Genomic DNA, 23,298 nt, shown 5'->3' on the forward strand with positions numbered 1-23,298 from the left:
TGGCTTTAATTCTCCAAGCAGTGAAACCGAAGAAGATAGAATGATGTAGATCAAGTTTTTCCCTCAACTCTAGGTCCCCACATTAACACTAGCGTACTTACAAATGTAATGCTCTTTGTTAGGCATATCACCAAAAAAAGAAAAGGCTTCTTACTGTTTCTCCCCTATTTCCACATTAGCATTCAAGCTGCATGTCTGCTACAAAGCACACTACACGAAACAAAACATAGTCACTCTACTAGTTTGCATCCTACTCTCATTCTTCTTTGTGGGATCGTGGTTTAGGCTCATCCAGTTCGATGGTCTTCGGAAAAGGACGGTGATTCGGACATGGAATCAAATGATTCATGTGAGGGGGATGCTTCATCTACTCCCCGTAACTCGTCTATCATCTTCACTACAGAACTGATCTTTGGGCGTTGATCAGGTGCAACAGATGTGCACGACATTCCAATCTGCAACAATCCCACCATCTCCTCTTCTATATCCTTATACCGCATCAATTCCAAATCAAACACCTCAGCCGTCCATTCTTCCCTCACTACTGATTGGACCCACCTAGGTAGGTCCACTCCACCGGACCCACCATTCTCAAAACTCATAATTGGACATTTCCCAGTCAAGATCTCTAGCAGTAAAACACCGAAAGCATAAACATCAGCCTTCTGATGAGAAAACCTTTTACTGTCTAGTGACACTTCTGGTGCCCGGTAGCCGTTGGATCTTGTCATGATGGCTGCAGACGCAAACATAGATAGACCAAAGTCTGTGAGCCGGGCATTACCAGTTGAATCGATCAGCACGTTGCTGGACTTTACATTGCCATGTGAAAGTCTAGATGGCTGGAGAGAGTAATGGTGGATGAAGGCTAGTCCCTGTGCAACTCCAGCTGCAATCTTCAACCTCGTCGTCCAGTCAAGTGGAGTACGTCCAGGACCACGGTTACCTACTCAAAACAAATAATCAGATGAAAATGCACATTGTTTTGAATTCAATATTAGAAAGAGTAAAATGCCATCACACACTCACTACTATCCAGGTATTACTTGCTGTATACAAGGCCCAAAATATCGATATCGATGAATATATCGGTGTACCCAAAAACCGATATATATCAGATATATCGGATATTTCGGATATATCCATTTTTTTGGTAACCCGTCCAAACTATTTAAAATATCGGAAATATCGGATATATCGGAAATATAATATCGGAAATATCAGAAATATATTGGAAATATCGGATTTATATTTTAAAATGGTCAAAAAGTCAACCGATATATATCGATTATATCGGAAATATCGATTATATCATATCGGAAATTCCGATATATATCGGAAAAAAAAGAATTCTATATTCGGTGGATATATGTCGGAAATATCGATGTCGGTGTACCAAAATACCGATATATATCGGCGATATATCGGATATATCGGCGATATTTTGGTCCATGGCTGTATATGTCCTTTTCCCTGGTACTCGTAGTGCATGTCAGATTTACAACATAAAGAAATCATAAAAATCATGGAGGGAATTCAACCTCCTAACTTTTCTATAGAATAAGTTCTAAAAATAACAAAAAGAAACACAATTCCCCAGTTCTTTTTAGTTTCTCCCTTGACTCTAGTCCATTCATGTTACCCATACGGCCACACTCCTTTTTCTTTCTCTTGTTCCAAAGAACAATAAGACTCTCTTACTCATAGATATCAACATTTTAGTGAAAAATTTGTGTTCTCCGGCACAAATGATCCATCACATGTTTGGCATATACTCACATGACCTTACTAATCCTGGAAATACAAAACATCAATATTTTTTTGGAAATTAATAAACACACTCCTATGTAATTAGTAGAGAGACTATATGGATAATAGACATCTGTTTAGCGTACTCAAAGATCTCTAAATAGTCATGACCTTTGAGATCTATTATCTATAAGGGTCTCCCTTGGGGATAAGAGTAAGGTGACCCATGTGTTGAAGTGCCCATGTGGTAGCTCTGGCTAATGTACACTGGAAAGATTAGAAAGTAGCAAAACGTCCATAATACTCCTACCAGGAAGACAGGAAGTATATTAGAAATTAGTCTTAATCATAGCATTACCTGTATTAAATATTAAATACAAAACTAATCCATAAGAATAGTCTTTAACAAGTTGACCCTGACAAGATGTTAAAGGGTTCCAGATTCTAAGCATGCGTCCTTAGTTGGAGTCCAGACTTGTTTATAGAACTGTCAATCTGTCATAATAGACAGTTACTCTACAAACTCCCAGCTCTAGACAGCAAAACGGTGAATATCAATACCAAAACAATACATAAAGAGATACATAGCTAAGAGGATAGAATAGCAACCTAATCTCAACACAGTCATTTTTTCTACGAGAAAGCCAAAAGGAAAACTAACTATCCAGCCTCACAAGGCTCATTTCAATGTTCTAAATCTGCTCATATTGTAACACAATGTTCATGCTCGATTAATCGGCTCCTATAATATCAAGAACAAACTTGAGCTAACCGATACTGAGCAGCTAGACTATCAACTTTTAAGCCCTAACAATTTAACACACGACTTAAAACAAAGTAGTGATATTTCAAGTGGGTGTTCTAAGAAACTTTACCATGAAGAAGCCAAAACAAGCTACCATTAGGCATGAACTCATAAACCAGTAACTTCTCATCTATAGCAAAATAATAAGCTTTCAAACTAACAACATTCTCATGTCTCAGTTTCCCCAAAACCTCCATATGTTGATCAAACACTTCTCTCTTCCCACCAATCTGCAATTCCTTCAATCTTTTCACAGCAACAACATTCCCACCATCCAACACCGCTTTATAAGCAGTTCCGAATCCACCTTTCCCCAACATCTCCGCCGAAGCTCTCAACAAATCTTCCAACTCAAATTTCTTCATTCCTTGAAAGAAAACCAAATCCCCTCTCTCAAACCCACTACTACTTTGAGTAGTTATCTGTCGCGACCTATACGGTGACGTAGAATACACAATCTTCTCCATCTCACGCGAACTTTTCGACTTTCCCGCCATTTTCCTCCAGAAGTATAAAAACAACAAAACTGATACCAACGCTAAAATCAAGACATCCCCAATTATAATCCCCACCACAGCCAGTAAACTCAACTTTCCAGTCTTACTCTTTCCAGCATTTGCCACTTGTGAAGAAACAACCGTTGCCGGTGTCGAACCAATCGCGGGGCCACCGGGTTTACTCGGATCAGTAGATAAACTCTTGCAACTCATCAATGGCTCTCCACATAAAACTGGGTTCCGCTCAAATGCCGTTTTAGTAAAAAAAGATAAACTTTTCGGTATTTGGCCAGTTAGTCCGTTTCCAGAAACATTGAAATCTTGTAGATTTGGTAAACTCAACAAGGTTAAAGATCCTGAAAATTGATTCTTTTCGAGTCGTAGTGTGAGAAGATGAGTTAAACTGTTGATATATATCGGAATGTGACCGGAAATGTTGTTGTAAGATAGATCAAGTCGATAAAGATTGGTATTTAACGACATTGGGAAGTTTCCGATAAACTGGTTATGAGAGAGGAAGAGAAGTTTGAGTGAAGTTAGATTAGAGAGATTTGGAATGGGGCCAGAGAAAAGATTGTTTTTGAGACTTAGAATGCGAAGTGAGGTTAAACAAGTTAAAGTTTGGATATTTCCAGTGAGATTTAGGCCTTGGAGAACTAGTCTAGAGACACGGTTGTTTTGAAGACATGTAATGCCGGACCATGTGCATGGGTTGGTGATTGGGTTCCATGTTTGGAGTTTGTTTGATGTGTCTGAACTTGTTTTGAATGACATTAATGCTTCCAACTCTGGGTTTAATGATGAAGAGATGGGAAGAAGGAGGAGAAATGTGAGAGTGTGGAGAAACTTGAGGAAAATGGGTTTCTCCATTTTTGCACTGCAAAGGGAGAGAAGCTGAGATGGAAAGAGACGTTGAGTGGAAAATTGATTAGTAGTGAGGATAAGGCATTAAACTAAGGTTGTTGCTTTGGTTCCCACAAGTGAGTTCGTGCTAACAAAGTAACCAACAATCTATTTAAAGAGTTGCATAGGTGCTGCCCCATATTATTTTTTATACATTTCAACGAGTCCAAGACTTAATCAATGTTTGGTACTTTGGTTGGTTCCAAAATCCAAAGACTTCTTATTTTGAGTTGCCAGTTTTGATTGTTCCGACTGGACAGTAATTAGCCAAAATAAGAGCCAACAAAAAGAAGAGTTAAAAACTGGGCAGGGATGAATAATGATCAGTGATGCCAGAGATAATGTCCAATTTGTAATAGGAATTATAGGATGATGTTCTGTGAACAAATACTGTGTCAAATTGCTGATGATCATCGATCAAATCCTAGCCACAGTGCCAATGCTGAGAAACCCCGGTATGGCATTGGCAGACGGAAACTATCCAACTAAATGGTTAGCTGAGCTAACTTAGCTCAACGGTCACAAAAATACAAAATATTGCATGACTAAAAACAGAAGTAGAAGACTTGTCACGTCTATGGGTCCATGTGACCTTGTTGCAGGCTTGCAGCCCACTTGAGCTAATGGGTGAACGTGGAAACTGAAAATACTAAGTACTGAACGCTCTAAAAGCCTATTTGCCTTGGTTGATTTTGCCTAGAAATTGTGTTCTAGACTTCTAGCATTTGAAAGCCTACTTTGTAGATTTTGCTTAGAATTTGTTTTTCGGCCCATTAGAGCCTTTTGAGTTGATCCCAAGAGGCCAAGACCCCAATTAGACCAGCCTAAATACTGTGTCACATGATGCCACATAGCTTGGCTCCTACTCCCATTTCTCTCGTGTAGAGATAAACGGTAAAGTGTGAAAGACCACGCCATTAATACATCATTCTTTGCTCTAACGTTAGAGATTCCTCCCTCAAGCTTATAAAGCGTTTAATGTCCTGCCATTTTCATGACTAATCATAAAATTGAACTTTAAGTATAAATCCTCAGTGCTATAAAAGGGTATCATCATATTGTGTTGATGGTAAAACCAATTTTGTTACATACATTTAAACTTGTAAGATCAAACGATGGCATTCAAGAAAGTTATGACTAATCAAGTCAAGTACTTCTGTGTACAAATAAAAAGGGAGAAAAAGAAAGGAAAGTTTAGGATTATTACCAATTTTATTTTCTGTTTATCCATGCTTCTCTGCATCATTTTGCTCATAATGTTCATTAGTGCTCATGTAAGGAACACGTTATCTGAGGACCTATACGTACCTCGACTATACAAACTCTTACTCTCAATAAATTTTACTTCGATGAGAACATTGGCAATGGGAGGTTTGGATGCTCCTAGCAAACTTTGGCATTCCATGAGTGATGAGGAGTTGATGTGGAGAGCATCAACGTCTCCTCATGTCGTCAAGTACACGTATAATAGGCCACCCAAGGTAGCTTTTATGTTCTTGGTGAGGGAAAACTGCCACTAGGACCAATTTGGGAGAAGTTCTTTAGGGGACAGGAAAATTTGTATTCTGTTTACCTTCATTGCTCCCATGGCTGCATTGACAAAATTTCCAACTCTTCTGTGTTCTACAAGCGCATCATACCTAGTAAGGTCAGTTTATATCCATCTGCACTAACTTAAAAGTGTATTATTGATTTGATCACTAACTTATAATAAAGTGTCACAACATTTAATTTGTCTTTTACTATCCATTCTAATAATTATACTACATGTCGCGTGATCTTGATATTTCAGTTGGTCGAATGGGGAAAGGCTTCAATGATTGACGCTGAGAGGCGTCTTCTGGCTAATGCACTCCTAGACTTCTCTAATGAAAGGTTTATCCTACTATCAGAGACATGCATACCATTGTTCAACTTCACTACAATCTACAACTACCTTATCAATTCAAACCAAAGCTTCCTTAGCTCTTTTGACGACCCAAGGCGCATAGGTCGTGGAAGATACAACAAGCAGATGTCGCCCACAATCACGATCAACGACTGGCGAAAGGGTTCCCAATGGTTTGAAGTTCATCGCAGACATGCCATCGGAATAGTGTCTGACAAGAAATACTACCCCATATTTTGTGACCATTGCAGGCCACCATGCTACATGGATGAACATTACTTAGCAACACTACTGGGCAAGTTGTTGCACCCGGAGCTTAATTCAAACAGGACCATCACTTGGGTCGATTGGTCAGCTGGCGGTCCACATCCTAAAACTTTCACAAAGAAGGATGTTTCAGAAGCGTTCTTGAGTCAAATACGCTATAAATCCAATTGTACTTACAATGGTAGTGTTAGCTCAATTTGTTTTCTTTTTGCAAGGAAGTTCCATCCAAGTAGTTTAGAAATGTTGGAAAGGCTAGCTCCAACCTTTTATGGCTTTTGATTCTCATAATAATAATTAATTGTGTTCGCTAATTTGAATAACTTTTCATCATTTAACTTGGTGTAATCGAGTGAGCGGAGCGAACGATCTTGGTGCGGACAAAAACCAAATTAGTTAGTTTCTGTCTGTCTGTCTTCAATTTCTCACTCATTTTTTCTTTGCCCCCAATACCCTTTCTCCTTCACCCAACTCTCTCTCTCCCTCCAGCTCCACTCACTCTCCATTGTCATGCAGTATATTAGTTTTCAAGTGAGCGGAGCGAACGTTCTGCAGAAAGAGAGTACGCGCACAAAAATGTATTTGTTGGTTTTTGTCTATCTATCCTCATCTCATCTCTTCTCTTCGTCTCTCCCTTTCCCTCTCCACACAATTTCCCACTCCCTTTGACCTTACCATTGGGGGGTTGTACTAAGCCAACTCTTTTAGCAATTGTTGTTTATATGCTCTGTTTGGTTCGGTGTACCGACTTGCAAATAACAAATAGTTGCAAATGGCATGTGATTATATTGCATCTGATTGCATTGCATTCAATTTACTTGTGTTTGGTAAACCCAAGACAAAAGAATGTAAAATTGGTTATATTATCCAACTACTTTTTTTCACATCTTATAAAATTAGTTATATTATCCCACTACTTTTTTTCACATCTTAAATAAGATAAAACACCTCTATTGTGTTTGCATCTATTTACACAATTTTTTTGGCTGCAAGTGGATGTCATGGAAACTATTTATATAGTGCATATAATTGTAACTTGTTGCATCAACCGCCTATTTTCATTTTGCTATCAAATCAAATACTGGGTGGTTGAATGGAATTAGTTGCAATTGCATGTAAATACATCGAACCAAACATAACAATATATAGACTATTCATTAAAATTCAGAACACTACAAAAGTACCATACTAACCCTCTTTCTTAAACTTGTACTGAACTACTTACTGATCGAAACACCACAAAACAAATCTCTCTCTCTCTTTTTTTCTATTCCAACTTCTCAAAACTTTTATTTCCAATTAATAAATGATGTCTCCGAAGCCAATTTCTGAAGATCGGGGAGTTACAAATTCTTCATTTAGGTTTGTATACTGCTAAGATACTATGTTTGCTTAGTCTTTTTAACCATTTATGTTATTTCCATGTGTGTGCTGTTCTTGAGTTTTTTTTTTTTTCTTGTAGGCATACTCCCTTTCAGATTATCCACGTTTTTGGGAATTTCATGAGAATATGGTCGATTTACCTTATGTACCATTATTTGTCTGAGCAAGGAGCTCGGGTTTTGTTTTTTGTCTTCAGTATTTTGCTTCCATCATCTATACTCTTTCTTGTATTACAAAAGCCTTGGAAAGGGAGGCCCCTCTCCAGTCAACAGGTTAATATCACTTTTTAAATTCAGCTTTTATAAGTGTCCGTCCATCAACCTGTGATTCTTTATTTCCATTGTAATTGTAATCAAATTCTTTTCCAGGTGGTACCTTCCTTAATCAATGGAGCCATTACTGCATTATACTTTATCTTGTGGACAAATGGCCTCAAGTCATGTGGTCCCCTTAGGTAAGTTAACTCGACTTGCTTTAGGTCTTTTTGTGTGTGTGTGTGTGTGATTGCTGTTGTAGTAGCTATATCTTATTAGTGAGATATATGCAGATTCCAAAGAGAGCAGGGAGTTTTGAGACGTACAAATATAAATACAGATTTCATATGATCATGTAATATCACGTTGTATACTACTAGTAACCCCTTCGTTCTGGTATCTAGTGCATTTGAGCTTCACCTTGACATGTGAGCTTTTGGTTATTTAGAAGTACTCTTCTTGTGACGTCCATTATAATTTTCTGTTTTGAGTTGACTGATGTTTTTGTTTGTGCATTGTGATTGAATGTGTTTCTCATTGAACTTCAGAGCTATAATGGCTGAGTATGCTGGTGCTATTCTTGGAGTTCTTTCTGCTGTATTGTATGGACGAAGAGGCAACATTTGGAAAAAGGTAATGATGCATTATATGTTTCATTAAGTACACTACTCTCAATTTTGGTGATTCATCTCTGTTTGACAACTGTAATTCCATTCTTAATTTTCCCAAACTGCTTGTTATATACTTTATGCAAGTGTTGAGTGAAGGGGTGGGCCATCATTTCATACATTTAGATTGGGCATACTGTAGTTTTTAATTGGTTATAAAATACTCATCTTTTAGACCTCGTTTATCTGTGGAATTTTCTGCTCGATACTTCTTAATAGATCCTTTAAAATGCACTTGTTGACCTTTTGATAGAGTCAACTGGCACTCTATTCTTCACATCCTCTCTTCTTTGGGAATCGACTCCCACACCATCTCTCTTGAATGCTTGAGTTTTGCTGAGTTTTGTGGAACTTCTGTAGTGTTGTGAAGGCCATAGACGATGGTTGTACATAGTGGCATTTTTGTTGGTTTTCATGCTGATAAGTCCCAGGATGCTTTTTTGTTGAGAACTCACTTCAATTATCTTGTTTGAATTGATTATTTTATAAGAAAACCCTCCAAAATGTTACGTTTTTTTCTTTTATCACATGGGTAATGCTGTTTTTCAATTTGACCAGGTTGGTGGACTATTTGCAATGTTGGCGTCTTTCTATTTTCTCTCTTTAGGATGGGCCACGGCTACATACTCCCCATTTTATATCCTTTAGAACGATGTATAGATCAGTGGCTTGACTACCCTATATGTTTGATTACTTCTTTCAGTAATGAAGAATAATCTTTTCTTTCACAGTTCTTAAGAAATTTAATCTCTACTTGCTAACCTTGACTGGAATTACCATTTAAAGATAGTGTTAATATAGTGGGGCGTGAAGAGGAGATGTTGGGGATGAAGCAAATGGTGGTACCCATCGTAGCTGGAATCCTGTCAGCTTTGAGAAGGGTGATTGCACGGCGTGTTTCACTCAAGGTATATATAGCCTTTCAAAGCGCCAGTTTTTGTCTGTCGTTGTTGTTTACTGAAACTTGTTTCATGACCTAAGTGTGTAGTAGTAACACCAACTATCCAGTGTGGTATGTCTTTTTTGATCTTCACATGTTTTCAGAATCAACTTAAAAGGCTGACTGCATGCATTAACTATTACTTCTGCAACCTGCTTTCTGTTTCCATTGGCCATCTGGGACATGATATTAGTAAGTTTTGTTCAATAACTGTTCCTCTTCTGAATTTGCTACTTCATAGGAACGTCATTATATTAATGGAAAAGTTATTATGTTAATTAACAATTGGTTCTTTTGGCGATTTTCTTGGAGTAACTTCAGGGATCAAATTCTGATAGCAGCATGACATTGGACTTCCCATCATTGACATATTTAACTGCAGTTCTTTTTGGAGTTGTGTTGATATTCTACATTGATAGTATTGCTGAAGAGAGGTATTTTCTATATTTAATCTTTATGCTATTCTTGTGTATTCTGCTGACTTAAGTTTTGGTTTGTTTATTCGACATTTCTACTTTTAATTTGAGTGCGTCAACTTTTTTTTATTGATGTCGATTTTAACATTATTATTCTTATTATTTTATATATATTCTTTTCTCAATGCTTCATAATGTATTCTCTTACCTTTTCATGGCTATCTCAGCAACTTTATCTCTAAAACAAACAAAGCAACTACAACACCTGTGGACACAACATCCAAACTTGAAATACCTTTGCCTAAGCACTTTGAAGGATTAGCCTCAACCTTACTCTTTATCTTAGATCTCTTACCTCATGGATTTTTTTCCTGGGTCTGGAAGATGAATATCCGATAGCTTTTTTCAGAGTGTAGCTCATATATTTCCTGCTTGATTTCATTTTAAATTGCATTTATACATAATGATGCTTTCACTCTAGGCAATGACCATTCTCCTTTATTCCTCCGCAGATTGCATTTTGTTTTCTCTTCACCAAGACATTTAATGGTAGCTGCAGGATCCATAATTGTAATGGAGATTGTGTACAAAAAGGACTTTTCTCTACTGGGTTTCCTCATTTGTTCCATAATTTTAGGTTTTGGTATGTCTTAAAGTTCATTGTTTCATTATCTCCGGTTTGCAGATTTTTCAAAAAGCTCCTAGACACTATTTTGAACGGATTATTAATAATATGCATTCCTCTTAACTGAAACTTTTTTTGAAACTCTGGGTGGATTTTGTAGGAATTTTTGAAGCAACTTCTTTAGAACGTATTGGTAAAGATCTTCAGCGTGCAAATGATGGAACTTTTGAGAACCAAAACAATTTCCTGCCAGTTCAAACGTGAAGGATCTTGTTTTTGTAGTACTTAGCTAACAGTTTATTTCCAATGTTTCCATTCACCATTCAGTTTTCTTTTGTATACTTGTATCTTGTTTAGAGATTCTCACATGTTTATAGAAGAAGAAAAAGAAATTTTGTTTTGGCACAAACTGAAGTATGGCTTGTATCCGAAGAGATGGAACCAGTGTTATCAGACCCAGCCTGGGCACTGACTCGGTGAAGATCACTGGGTCACTGGTCCAACCAGTGGGTTAGTGCATAACAATTATAATGTATATCTAGTTATTTTTTTTATTGCAAACTCACTGTAGTAGTGTGGTGGGAAGTGGGAACTAGGCCCCCTTGTTATTTTTGAGAACCCAGGTTTGAACCAACCCCTACAAAACCCAGTTGAGCTTTGAACACAAATAGTGAAGTTTGGCATGCTGGTAAGACGTTACGTGTGTTTATAAGTTGTTCTAGGTTCGAATTCCCAGCCAACCATTAAAATGTGTGAATCTTTCCTGGATTAAAAAGGGTGAATCTAAAAGGACAAAATTCAAAAATGAACCAAAAACCAAAATTTCAAAAAAACACTCAATATAGTTGACTTTTGTCCTAAAAACAAATATATATCTAATATATATCCATTTTTATGACCACCTTAAATGTCATTTAATGCAATATCGGATCCAAACATCGAAAAAAATATTATGAATGGTGAAAAGTTAGTGCATACTATATTAAAATATGGTCAAAAATATCAATACCAAATATCATAAAAAAAATGGTATATATATCGATTATATATAGAAATATGCACCGATATATAAATCAAACAACCACAAACCATTGAAACATCACAAACTAGAAAGATCGGAAAAATCATAAACATAATGATTCAAAATTAATTAACCTACAATCATAAGAAGCGATTCAAAAAAAAAAAAAAAAAACTCAGTCAAACAATAAAAAGCACTAGATTCACACAACAAAACCTTAGAATAAAAATGTGGTATGCAATTGTTTGTGCATACTCAAAAAACTTAGATCCATAAAGAAATTTAAATATATTAAAATAACTACAAATGAGAAACATATGTTTAGATCAAACAAAAACGACACTAAAACAAGCTTCTAATCATTATTCAACCTAATTCAACAAGGTATGCATGTCGGTGCATACTTTTACGATTCTCGATCTCAAACATACTTAATGTCAAAGGAATATAAGCTAAATTAATACGATAGTTAACAAAAACAATAAACAAACATTTCAATCCAACAAACAAAAAATGAATCAAAACAAAAATCAAATCAATGAAAATGAAGCGTAGATTCGAGTTTGAAGAATAAAATTGAGAAAAAGCCTTCAAATTGAATGAAATGCTTTGAAGAATCTTTAGATTCAACTTCAATCTTCAATCCAAATCGATCGATCTTGCGTTTCCTTTTCGCTTTGGTTCTCTCGATGGTTTCTTCTGTTTCTAATTAAAAAGAAAGCAAAGAAGGGTATGTGTATGGAACAAAAGGAAAAATAAAAGGTCAAGTCAACATGGATTTGTCTTTTTTATAATTGAAAATGAAAATCAGGTTCTATTAATGATTAAAACGTATAACGTGTCCTAATCAATGTTTTATAAATTTTTTATTAGTGTTTAAAACTGGAATTAGGGCCTTTGGCCCAATTTCTTGTTAGTCAAAACCAAGGTTCAAAATATTGATATCGATCAATATATCGGTGTACCTAAAAACTGATATATATCGGATATATCCATTTTTTTATGACCAGTCCAAACTATTTAAAATATCGGATATATCGGAAATATATTGGAAATATCGGATTTATATTAAAAATGGTCAAAAAGTCAATCGATATATATCGTAAATATCAGATATATATCGATTATATCGGAAATTACGATATATATCGGAAAAAAATGATACTATATTCGGTGGATATATGTCGGAAATATCGATGTCGGTGTACCAAAATACCGATATATATCAGCGATATATCGGATATATCGGCGATATTTTGGTCAATGTGCTCAAGACTAAGTGAAATAGAGAGAATTCTGTCAGCATAATCTTGGGCCAATGATCAAGCACTAAATTTTGTTTCAACTTCTACCGCCATGATCAATCAAATCAAAGAACTCTATCAAGGGAGCTTTTCTCAACATTATTAATGTGACACACCATACTCCTGTTTTTTTTAACGCCAGGGAGGGTCCCATTTTAAGCAGTCTTCTATCCCCTACCAACAAACTCTACCACGCCAAACAACACACAATAAATAGTACACGCGACATCACGCCACATCCTTTTCACGATACCACGCCGTCAAACCTTTTCACTTTGGTACTTGTGGCCTTTTCACAGTACACATGACACCACGTCACAACCTTTTCACTTTGGTACTTGTGTTGTGTGATGTCTTCTTCTTCCTCCTGCCCTCCACATGAAATCCATACGGTTTGACAATAGTGGGCCTAGTTAGTTTGTAATCGACGTGGAGTTTCCAAACAAGAAAGTAAACACTTGGACCTTCAGCAGGCTTACCTTATTCTTTTTTCACGTTAACCTACCTTGACAGTTATTAGCCATTAGTTATCACCAAGGTTCAAAATATCGATATCGATCAATATATCGGTGTACCCAAAAATCGATATATATCGGAAATATCGGATATATCCATTTTTATTGGATATATCCAAACTATTTAAAATATCGGAAATATATTGGAAATATCGGATTTATATTAAAAAATGGTCAAAAAGTCAATCGATATATATCGTAAATATCATATATATCGATTATATCAGTGATATAAACTTTTATATCGGAAATTACGATATATATCGGAAAAAAAATGATACTATATTCGGTGGATATATGTCGGAAATATCGATGTCGGTGTACCAAAATACCGATATATATTAGCAACATATCGGATATATCGGCGATATTTTGGTCAATGTGCTCAAGACTAAGTGGAATAGAGAGAATTATGTCGGCATAATCTTGGGCCAATGATCAAGCACTAAATTTTGTTTCAACTTCTACCGTCATGATTAATCAAATCAAAGAACTCTATCAAGGGAGCTTTTCTGGCATTATTAATGTGACACACCATATTCCCCGCTTTTAGCGCCGGGAGGGTCCCATTTTAAGCGATCTTCTATCCCCCACCAACAAACTCTACCACGCCAAACAACACACAATAAAAATAGTACACGATTACATCACGCGTTACACCCTTTTCCATAGTACACCACGCCACAACCTTTTCACTTTGGTACTTGTGGCCTTTTCACAAGACACCACGCCACAATCTTTTCATTTAGTTTTGATGTCTTCTTCCTCCTCCGCCTCCACATGGAATCCATACGGTTTGACAATAGTGGGCCTGGTTAGTTTGTAATCGACGTGGAGTTTCTAAACAAGAAAGTAAACACTTGGACCTTCAAAGAAGCTTAGCTTATTCTTTTTTCACGTTAACCTACCTTGACAGTTATCAGCCATTAGTTATCACCAAGGTTCAAAATATCGATATCGATCAATATATCGGTGTACCCAAAAACCGATATATATCGGAAATATCGGATATATCCATTTTTTTTATGACCAGTCCAAACTATTTAAAATATCGGAAATATATTGGAAATATCGGATTTATATTAAAAAATGGTCAAAAAGTCAATCGATATATATCGTAAATATCGGATATATCGATTATATCGGCGATATAAACTTTTATATTGGAAATTACGATATATATCGGAAAAAAAAGGATACTATATTCGGTGGATATATGTCGGAAATATCGATGTCGGTGTACCAAAATATCGATATATATATATCGGCGATATATCAGATATATCGGCAATATTTTGGTCCATGTGCTCAAGACTAAGTGGAATAGAGAGAATTCTGTCAGCATAATCTTGGGCCAATGATCAAGCACTAAATTTTGTTTCAACTTCTACTGTCATGATCAATCAAATCAGCAACTCTATCAAGGGAGCTTTTCTCACATTTATTAATGTGACACACCATACTCCCGCTTTTTTAGCGCGTGGAGGGTCCCATTTTAAGCAGTCTTCTATCCCCCACCAACAAACTCTACCACGCCAAACAACACACAATAAATAGTACACAGTACACCACGTCACACCCTTTTCACAGTACACCACGTCACACCCTTTTCACAGTACACCATGTCACAACCTTTTCACTTTGGTACTTGTGGCCTTTTCACAGTACACCACGTCACAACCTTTTCACTTTGGTACTTGTGCTGTGTGATGTCTTCTTCTTCCTCCTGCCCTCCACATGGAATCCATACGGTTTGACAATAGTGGGCCTAGTTAGTTTGTAATCGACGTGGAGTTTCCAAACAAGAAAGTAAACACTTTGACCTTCAGCAGGCTTAGCTTATTCTTTTTTCACGTTAACCTACCTTGATAGTTATCAGCCATTAGTTATCACCAAGGTTCAAAATATCGATATCAATCAATATATCGGTGTACCCAAAAACCGAGATATATCGGAAATATCGGATATATCCATTTTTTTTATGACCAGTCCAAACTATTTAAAATATCGGATATATCGGAAATATAATATCAAAAATATCGGAAATATATTGGAAATATCGGATTTATATTAAAAAATGGTCAAAAAGTCAATCGATATATATCATAAATATCGGATATATCGATTATATCGGCGATATAAACTTTTTTTTTTTGAAGCATTTAGAGGTTAGGCTGACCTCGACCTGTATTAAAGAAAAAGAGACTCATGTTCTCAAGTACATTTTCCCTTGTGCGTCCTCCTTTACCATTTCTGATATTTCATAGTCTAAAGGAGGTAGGAAATACAAAATAGAATTCTCATGTTCCTTGCTTAGCTTTGAGAAGTAATCAAGAACTTCGGTTTGATTCCCCTGAACACATGTTTAAAATCCACCCATTCAAAGTGTAACTTCAAACAGTAATAGCGACCACTATGTTGAGGCAAGGCCAAAGGCTCTCCTCCGCTCGATAATAGATCCTACTACTCCGCCGAAGTCGAGCATACACAAATCCTCCTCGCCTCCTATCCGGATTGCTCCCTTCATTCCAGCTTCAATTGCTAGCAACTCTTGGGTGATAACCGATCTTTTAGTCGAAGTTCACAGTAAACACTAGTTTGATAAAGACCGAATTCATCTCGAATAACACCACCTTACCCATTCAAGCGTCGGTGGCCGACCCATCTCGTGTTGACCGAAGAAATCCCTTTGATTGCGGCTTGGACCATTTGCACCACACCGGAGCTTGAATCGTATTGCGCTTCGATACCGATCCCGTCCCGTAAGTACCTTTGTTTGCTTCATTGTTCCGTGCACTTCGTCAACATGATTTGTAGATCGTCTTCATCTCCGACTTGATCTTTGCACCTACTCTGGCTTACGTTATTGCCGCTCTGCTGAAATTTCCTTAAGTTCCTCTCTCTCCGATGGCATATATTGTGGCGGAGGTTACTACTCTAGTAATCTCAGATTCAAGCGAGGCATCACGACAAATCCTGAGGAGGCTGTACCATTCAGCAGTCGATGCCTTCACTTGCGTGTTCAAACCCAGCCAACCTTTGACACTAGACCAAACCTCTTTTGTATACGGGCAATCGAAAAAGAGATGCTTGGAATGCTCCCTAGAAGCATTGCAAAAGTCGCACATAGAGTGGTGGATAATTTTCTTCTTAACCAGTCGGTCTTGGGTTGGTAAGTCGTTCAAAATAACCGCCATCCAAGAACGAGTGTTTCGGTATAACCAACTTGCCCCAAACCACCCGATGCCATTTCACTCTTGGTCCGAGTTACTTTAAGGACATATCTGGCCTGGTTGATCAGAAATCTACTCAGAGAAGTCGGTGTCCGATGACTTTGTCCTCTGCCAGAAGCATGTGATTAATTTGGTGTCTTCAATCTTCTTCTTCATTGCACTATCGAGGCGGACTAGAAACGATGTGATTCCACCTACCATTAGCAATAAGATCACCAACCAAAGCAGTGTGAGGAACCTCTAGCAGTTGAACTGCTTCATCCCAAAAGATGAGCGGAGTGTCATGGCACCATGGGTCATGCCAAACATATGTTTGCTCGCCTCTCGCTATCTGATGCCTAACAAACTTCTGAGCAGCTTTGTGTGCTTTAGTACATTCCTCCAAACCCATGAATAGTCAGCTGGGATCTCCATTGTCCAGAAGTGTTGCTTCCGGACATGATGTTCAATTATCCATTTGACTCATAAAGAGTCCTCATAGTTGGCTATCTTAAACACCAGGCCACAGTAAGCTGCCTTGTTCCACATGCTAGGGTCCACAATGCCCAATCCTCCCTGTTCTTTATCCATTCTAGTGAGAGTGTGGCTAGCATGGTGCATCTTCGGTGTCATGTCCGGGCCCCCGCCCATAGGAAACTATTACAAAGCTTAGCAATATCTCGCAATGTTCTTTTGGGTAACACAAACGCTCGAGCCCAAGAAACATGAAGAGATGATAGGGCCAGATTGGATTAATTGGAGCCTTCCCGATGAGAGAGCGACTTGTTCTTCCAATTAGAAATCTTCTTGGTGACAATTTCCGTCAGTGGCAGGCATTCTTAAATACCCATTCTTGCTGCAGTGAGAGGCAATCCTAGGTAAGTTACAGGGGGCTTCACTAGCTGCACTTCCAAAATATCCGCCAATTCCTGTGCCTCGTGATTACTCATACTGCCTACAAGGAGTGTCGTCTTCTGTCTACTTAGCTTCAGCCCAGTGCACGCAGAGAAATCATCAATAGTCTTCTTCACTGCCCTCACTATCTTTTCATCCCCTTTACAGAACACCAAGACATCATCAGCAAAACACAGATGCGTTATGTCGAGTTTCTTACATTTAGAGTGGTAAGAAATTTCTTTCGCCATCACACTCCGATTCAGCATTCCCCCAAGTACCTCCATAACAAGGACAAACAAATACGGTGATATAGGATCTCCTTGTGCCGAGCCCCTACCGAAAAGTAGCCCGTGGTGTACCGTTAACTATAATAGAATAGAAAGGTGAGGAATAGCACATCTTTGTCCACTCAATGAACTTCTCATGGAATCAAATCTCGCCATTACTTTCTCAATAGTCTCGCCACCGATCAGATCATATGCTTTGGTTATATCAATCTTGATTGAGCATCTTTTAGTCCCAGTGCCGGTTATATAGCTTCGATAAGCTCATGAGCCAACAGAGGTTGTCTTGGATCGATCCGCGGGGATGAAGGCTGATTGTTGCTTGGAGATGATGTCGGGGCATATCACGGCTTCATTCGGTTCATGAGGAGCTTAGATACACACTTATAGATGACATTGCAAATGTGCAATAGGTCGAATTCTTCTACTCTTGAGGGAGTTGCACATTTAGGGATGAGGACGATGTGAGTTGAATTGACTCCTCTATTAATTGTCCTCACTACAAACACCGGTAACATCTTTAACAAACTCCGTCTTCACATGCTGCCAGTTCTTCTTGAAGAAGTATGCATTGAACCCATCGTGCCCCAGGGCCTTATTATCATCCATCTCAAACAAAGCTAGTTGTAGACTTACGCCCGAGAAAAATCCTCACCATAAGGTGCGCCTCGTGTGTAGTGAGCACTCTTGGGAAGTGGAGCTCCTCCATACTTGCCGCATCACATAGAACCGGGGCTGCTTGCCCCAACAACCCTTTGTAATAATCTACAAATGCTTCTAATACTCCCACCTGTCCCTCCCTCATAATTCTAGTAGTGTCCTGAATCGCCCATATAAGATTCCTGCCTTTTCTCTCTTTGAGCGTCTTGTGGAAAAATTCAGTACATTTATCCCTGTACTTCATCCAATCACATTTTGTTCTATGTCGGAGATCCTCCCCTTCCATGATAATAAGCTGACAAAGAGTGGTTCTGGCTTCCTTCTCCCGTATGCTTAACAGTCTATCCACTGGATTGCTTTGTTGCTCTTTCTGGATGCTCTTGAGCTCTTTCCTTGTTTATACGTCTTCTTAGATAATTCCGAATCGAAGAATTTTACCCACCCTTTTAGCTTACTCTTTAGATTCTTCAGTTTTGGGTGAGGACGAACATGGGGCACCCAAACATCGCTTCATTCCAGCCTTTTGCCGACAACCCAAAAATCAGGATGCAAAACCCGGAAGTTCTTTGAACACGAAAAGTGGATACTTACAGAGGCAATATTCAATATAGCAATAATAATGGGTGAGTGGTCGGGGCGTGCACGGGGCAAAAATCAGCAAATGAGTAAGGAAAAGACGAACTCCAAGAGTTGTTTACCAAGCACCTATCTATCTTAGACCACTTCCCCGCAAAGTTAGTCCAAGTGTAGAATCCCCCAAGCTTTAATATCATATGTTCAGCTTTGGACTAGGCAACCGAAAAAGGCCCCCTGTCTCCCTGGCATGCACCGCCTCCCCTCCAATACGTTCAAAGGAGTATAAGACATTGTTAAAGTCCTCTGCCACACACCACTCCCCCTGAAGTCCCGAGTGAATAGAACAAATATCTCCCCATAACCTCGATCACAAGACTTGAGTTGCTAGCATATACCACGCTTAAGAAGAACGATTGCATTGTAGGGTAACAGCTCCACCTTGCGGTGAATTAGTCGCCCGCTTCCATAATTTTCATCAATGAAATATTGCCCGGATCCCATGATATCCATACTCGACCACTTGGATTACTCATTATAGTTGTGAACAAAGGCCCATGAGGGGCAACAGAGGTCACTTGATAGCCGAAACTTCTCCAATCTTGACTTTTGTCTCCAACATACCAAAATGCACAATTTATTCTCATTTCTAAATTTATTCATAAATCTAGCTTTATTATTGTCATTAAGGCCTCGCGACATTCCAAATAGCTATCTTCGTCATAACTATTGTTTGTGTTTCCCTTTCCTACTTTCGAGCCCTTATTCTTTCCCTTTCCCTCTTCCGGGTCTTTCCCCTGGCGCTTGTGACCGTGTTATTACTTGAAGGGGAAGCACAGCGATGGCTGCTTGTTGTGGCTGCTTTCGTCATTAAAGAGTTTACGGTTCGAAAGGTCATCCTCAATGATGCCTTCTTCCAACATTGTTGCCAGACACCACTTGCTCATCCCGAAACTGCAGGTTCTTCAAGAGGCTGGAGTGTCCCACGTGGATGATCACCGCCGTACTATGTTCATTTTCTTCTGCTGTGTTTTGGAGGATGGCGAAGCTACCTCCACTAACATCCAATGGAGCTGCCTGCGGATTCTCGAACCCCACCAGTGCATTCTCGTCCGAGAGATGGTCTCAACCAAATGAGATCCACGATGTTGCCCTCTAGTCTGCCATCAGCTCTAGTGCAAGAGTTTAACACTCCAACATTTAGCTCCTCAGTTCCTTCCCTAACATCTTGAGTACCACCCTCATATGGGACTATTGCCCTGCTACCAATACCATCCGTCAAGCTCACCTCTACAGGAGCAATAACCACCACTCTTTCTCCCTCGCCACCTCTCCTTCCTCTCTTGCGGCTCCTCGAAGTTATCACCTTCATGAGCACACTCATGCACGTGAGTATCTGCATTAGCTTGTGGTCCGCTATGCTTTGAGTATTTCGTCTTCTCCAAGCTCGACCATTTCTTCCACGACATTAAAATTCTAAGTGCCCAAACCGATTACATTTTTGAAAGCAGAAACCGGCCTCCATGGGTATTCTAGTGGGATTACAACCTCTCGAGTACCTGCTTGCCTTTATTAGTACCTCCTTATACTCATGATTCACGTGGAATTCAATGCAAAACCTCGCAAATGAAAGCCTTTTCCGTTGTCGCAAGAGCAGATCCATAAACATAGGTGTTCCTCCGACTAGGCTCGCGAGATAGGACAACCCATCTAACGTCCACATTTCCTTAGGAACATCCATCAACTTAACCCAAACCGGTGCCGAGGCAACCTTGTTTCTGTAGCTATCCACCTCCACTGTCCAAGGCTTAACTACAAACACTTTCCCAGCTATAAACACTGGTCCTTCTTCCAGTACCATTTGGCGGTCTTTAGAGCTGGTGAAGCTCATATAAAATAACTCCTTATCCGTGGTTATTTCAAACGAGCCCTTCAATTTCCACTTCTTTTCCAGAAACTCCTTAACCATAAGAAATGGCAGTCTTGAATCTAGGAAATACCCCACCAAGTATTCATCCCACTATACCTTGTTCTATCAAGTCCTGAGGGAATTGTGCAACTCCATTAACTAGGACTGGTGTGAAGGCTTTAAGTCTTCTGATGCATCTTGTTGACTCCTATTTCTATTAAACGGGGCACTCCATGAAGTTGGGCGACTTCCAAAATTGTCGGTTCGGGTGGGCGGCTCGCCGCGGGTTGCTAGATGAAGCCATCTTGATGATTACAAGAGAATAACGTCCCAAGCTTATGTATACCTACTCTGAACTTGCACTGTTCTCAGTGAAGGATTTTACCAGAATAGAAGTTAGCTGTCTTAAGCAAACTCACACTGTAACTCAGTGGAGGATTTTACCACAAAAGACAGCTACAAAGAAATCTTTCCCGAACTCACACGCTCAAGCAGTGAAGGATTTCACCGGGGAAGATCAGTCAATGAACACAAGAGGAGGAGGTTTCCTTGACGAGAATAATCTTTGGCAAGAATTTCCTAAAACAGAAAGAAGCCTAAAGGTTTAAAGATAAGAAGCTATCGCCCTCTTTGTTTTGTTACTAAAAGCGGCAAAAAAAGTGGGCACTGGATCACTTAAGCTGTTTAAGTTATATCACCTCCGGGTTCCAAGCTTTTGGTCCCCATTACGATCCCTCTTTGGCAAGTTGTTTTTGGCGATATAAACTTTTATATCGGAAATTACGATATATATCGGAAAAAAAAGGATACTATATTCGGTGGATATATGTCGAAAATATCGATGTCGGTATACCAAAATACCGATATATATCGGCGATATATCGGATATATCGGCGATATTTTGGTCCATGTGCTCAAGACTAAGTGGAATAGAGAGAATTCTATCAGCATAATCTTGGGCCAATGATCAAGCACTAAATTTTGTTTCAACTTCTACTGTCATGATCAATCAAATCAACAACTCTATCAAGGGAGCTTTCTGCTGTTATTAATGTGACACACCATACTCCTGCTTTTTTTAGCGCCAGGGAGGGTCCCATTTTAAGCAGTCTTCTATCCCCCACCAACAAACTCTACCACGCCAAACAACACACAATAAATAGTACACAGTACACCACGTTACACCCTTTTCACAGTACACCACGTCACAACCTTTTCACTTTGGTACTTATGCTGTGTGATGTCTTCTTCTTCCTCTTGCCCTCCACATGGAATCCATACGGTTTGACAATAGTGGGCCTAGTTAGTTTGTAATCGACGTGGAGTTTCCAAACAAGAAAGTAAACACTTGGACCTTCAGCAGGCTTAGCTTATTCTTTTTTCACGTTAACCTACCTTGACAGTTATCAGCCATTAGTTATCACCAAGGTTCAAAATATCGATATCGATTAATATATCGGTGTACTCAAAAACCGATATATATCAGAAATATCGGATATATCCATTTTTTTGATGACCAGTCCAAACTATTTAAAATATCGGATATATCGGAAATATAATATCAAAAATATCGGAAATATATTGGAAATATCGGATTTATATTAAAAAATGGTCAAAAAGTCAATCGATATATATCGTAAATATCGGATATATCGATTATATCGGCGATATAAATTTTTATATCGGAAATTACGATATATATCGGAAAAAAAAGGATACTATATTCGGTGGATATATGTCGAAAATATCGATGTCGGTGTACCAAAATACCGATATATATCGGCGATATATCGGATATATCGGCGATATTTTGGTCAATGTGCTCAAGACTAAGTGGAATAGAGAGAATTCTGTCAGCATAATCTTGGGCCAATGATCAAGCACTAAATTTTGTTTCAACTTCTACTGTCATGATCAATCAAATCAGCAACTCTATCAAGGGAGCTTTCTGCTGTTATTAATGTGACACACCATACTCCTGCTTTTTTTAGCGCCACAGAGGGTCCCATTTTAAGCAGTCTTCTATCCCCCACCAACAAACTCTACCACGCCAAACAACACACAATAAATAGTACACAATACACCACGTTACACCCTTTTTACAGTACACCACGTCACAACCTTTTCACTTTGGTACTTGTGGCCTTTTCACAGTACACCACGTCACAACCTTTTCACTTTGGTACTTGTGCTGTGTGATGTCTTCTTCTTCCTCCTGCCCTCCACATGGAATCCATACGGTTTGACAATAGTGGGCCTAGTTAGTTTGTAATCGACGTGGAGTTTCCAAACAAGAAAGTAAACACTTGGACCTTCAGCAGGCTTAGCTTATTATTTTTTCACGTTAACCTACCTTGACAGTTATCAGCCATTAGTTATCACCAAGGTTCAAAATATCGATATCGATCAATATATCGGTGTACCAAAAACCGATATATATTGGAAATATCGGATATATCTATTTTTTTGATGACCAGTCCAAACTATTTAAAATATCGGAAATATCAGATATATCGGAAATATCGGATTTA

At 38.6% G+C, this 23,298-nt stretch overlaps 1 protein-coding gene and 2 pseudogenes across 3 annotated transcripts; 2 read left to right on the top strand and 1 right to left on the bottom strand.

Annotated features, from left to right (window-relative positions):
- Positions 1–34: 34 nt before the first annotated feature.
- Positions 35–4,004, bottom strand: LOC147521442 (leucine-rich repeat transmembrane protein kinase family protein). Its single transcript, XM_086566596.1, has 2 exons — positions 2,625–4,004; positions 35–946 (listed from the first exon to the last, which is right to left on the bottom strand). Exons 1-2 carry the CDS (start codon positions 3,919–3,921, stop codon positions 288–290), a joined length of 1,956 nt encoding a protein of 651 aa, XP_086422722.1. The 5' UTR covers positions 3,922–4,004; the 3' UTR covers positions 35–287.
- A 1,024-nt stretch (positions 4,005–5,028) lies between these two features.
- LOC147521443 (glycosyltransferase BC10-like) lies at positions 5,029–6,430 on the top strand (annotated as a pseudogene). Its single transcript, XR_015193999.1, has 2 exons — positions 5,029–5,602; positions 5,747–6,430. The product of XR_015193999.1 is annotated as a glycosyltransferase BC10-like (transcript).
- Positions 6,431–7,306: 876 nt separating this feature from the next.
- Positions 7,307–10,801, top strand: LOC147521444 (uncharacterized; annotated as a pseudogene). Its single transcript, XR_015199426.1, has 10 exons — positions 7,307–7,468; positions 7,569–7,761; positions 7,858–7,943; positions 8,292–8,376; positions 8,970–9,048; positions 9,189–9,319; positions 9,456–9,543; positions 9,673–9,785; positions 10,280–10,410; positions 10,553–10,801. The product of XR_015199426.1 is annotated as an uncharacterized LOC147521444 (transcript).
- Positions 10,802–23,298: the final 12,497 nt, after the last annotated feature.

The sequence above is a fragment of the Coptis chinensis genome, chromosome 1, assembly GCF_015680905.1.
Source record: "Coptis chinensis isolate HL-2020 chromosome 1, ASM1568090v1, whole genome shotgun sequence".
Classification (NCBI taxonomy): domain Eukaryota; kingdom Viridiplantae; phylum Streptophyta; class Magnoliopsida; order Ranunculales; family Ranunculaceae; genus Coptis; species Coptis chinensis.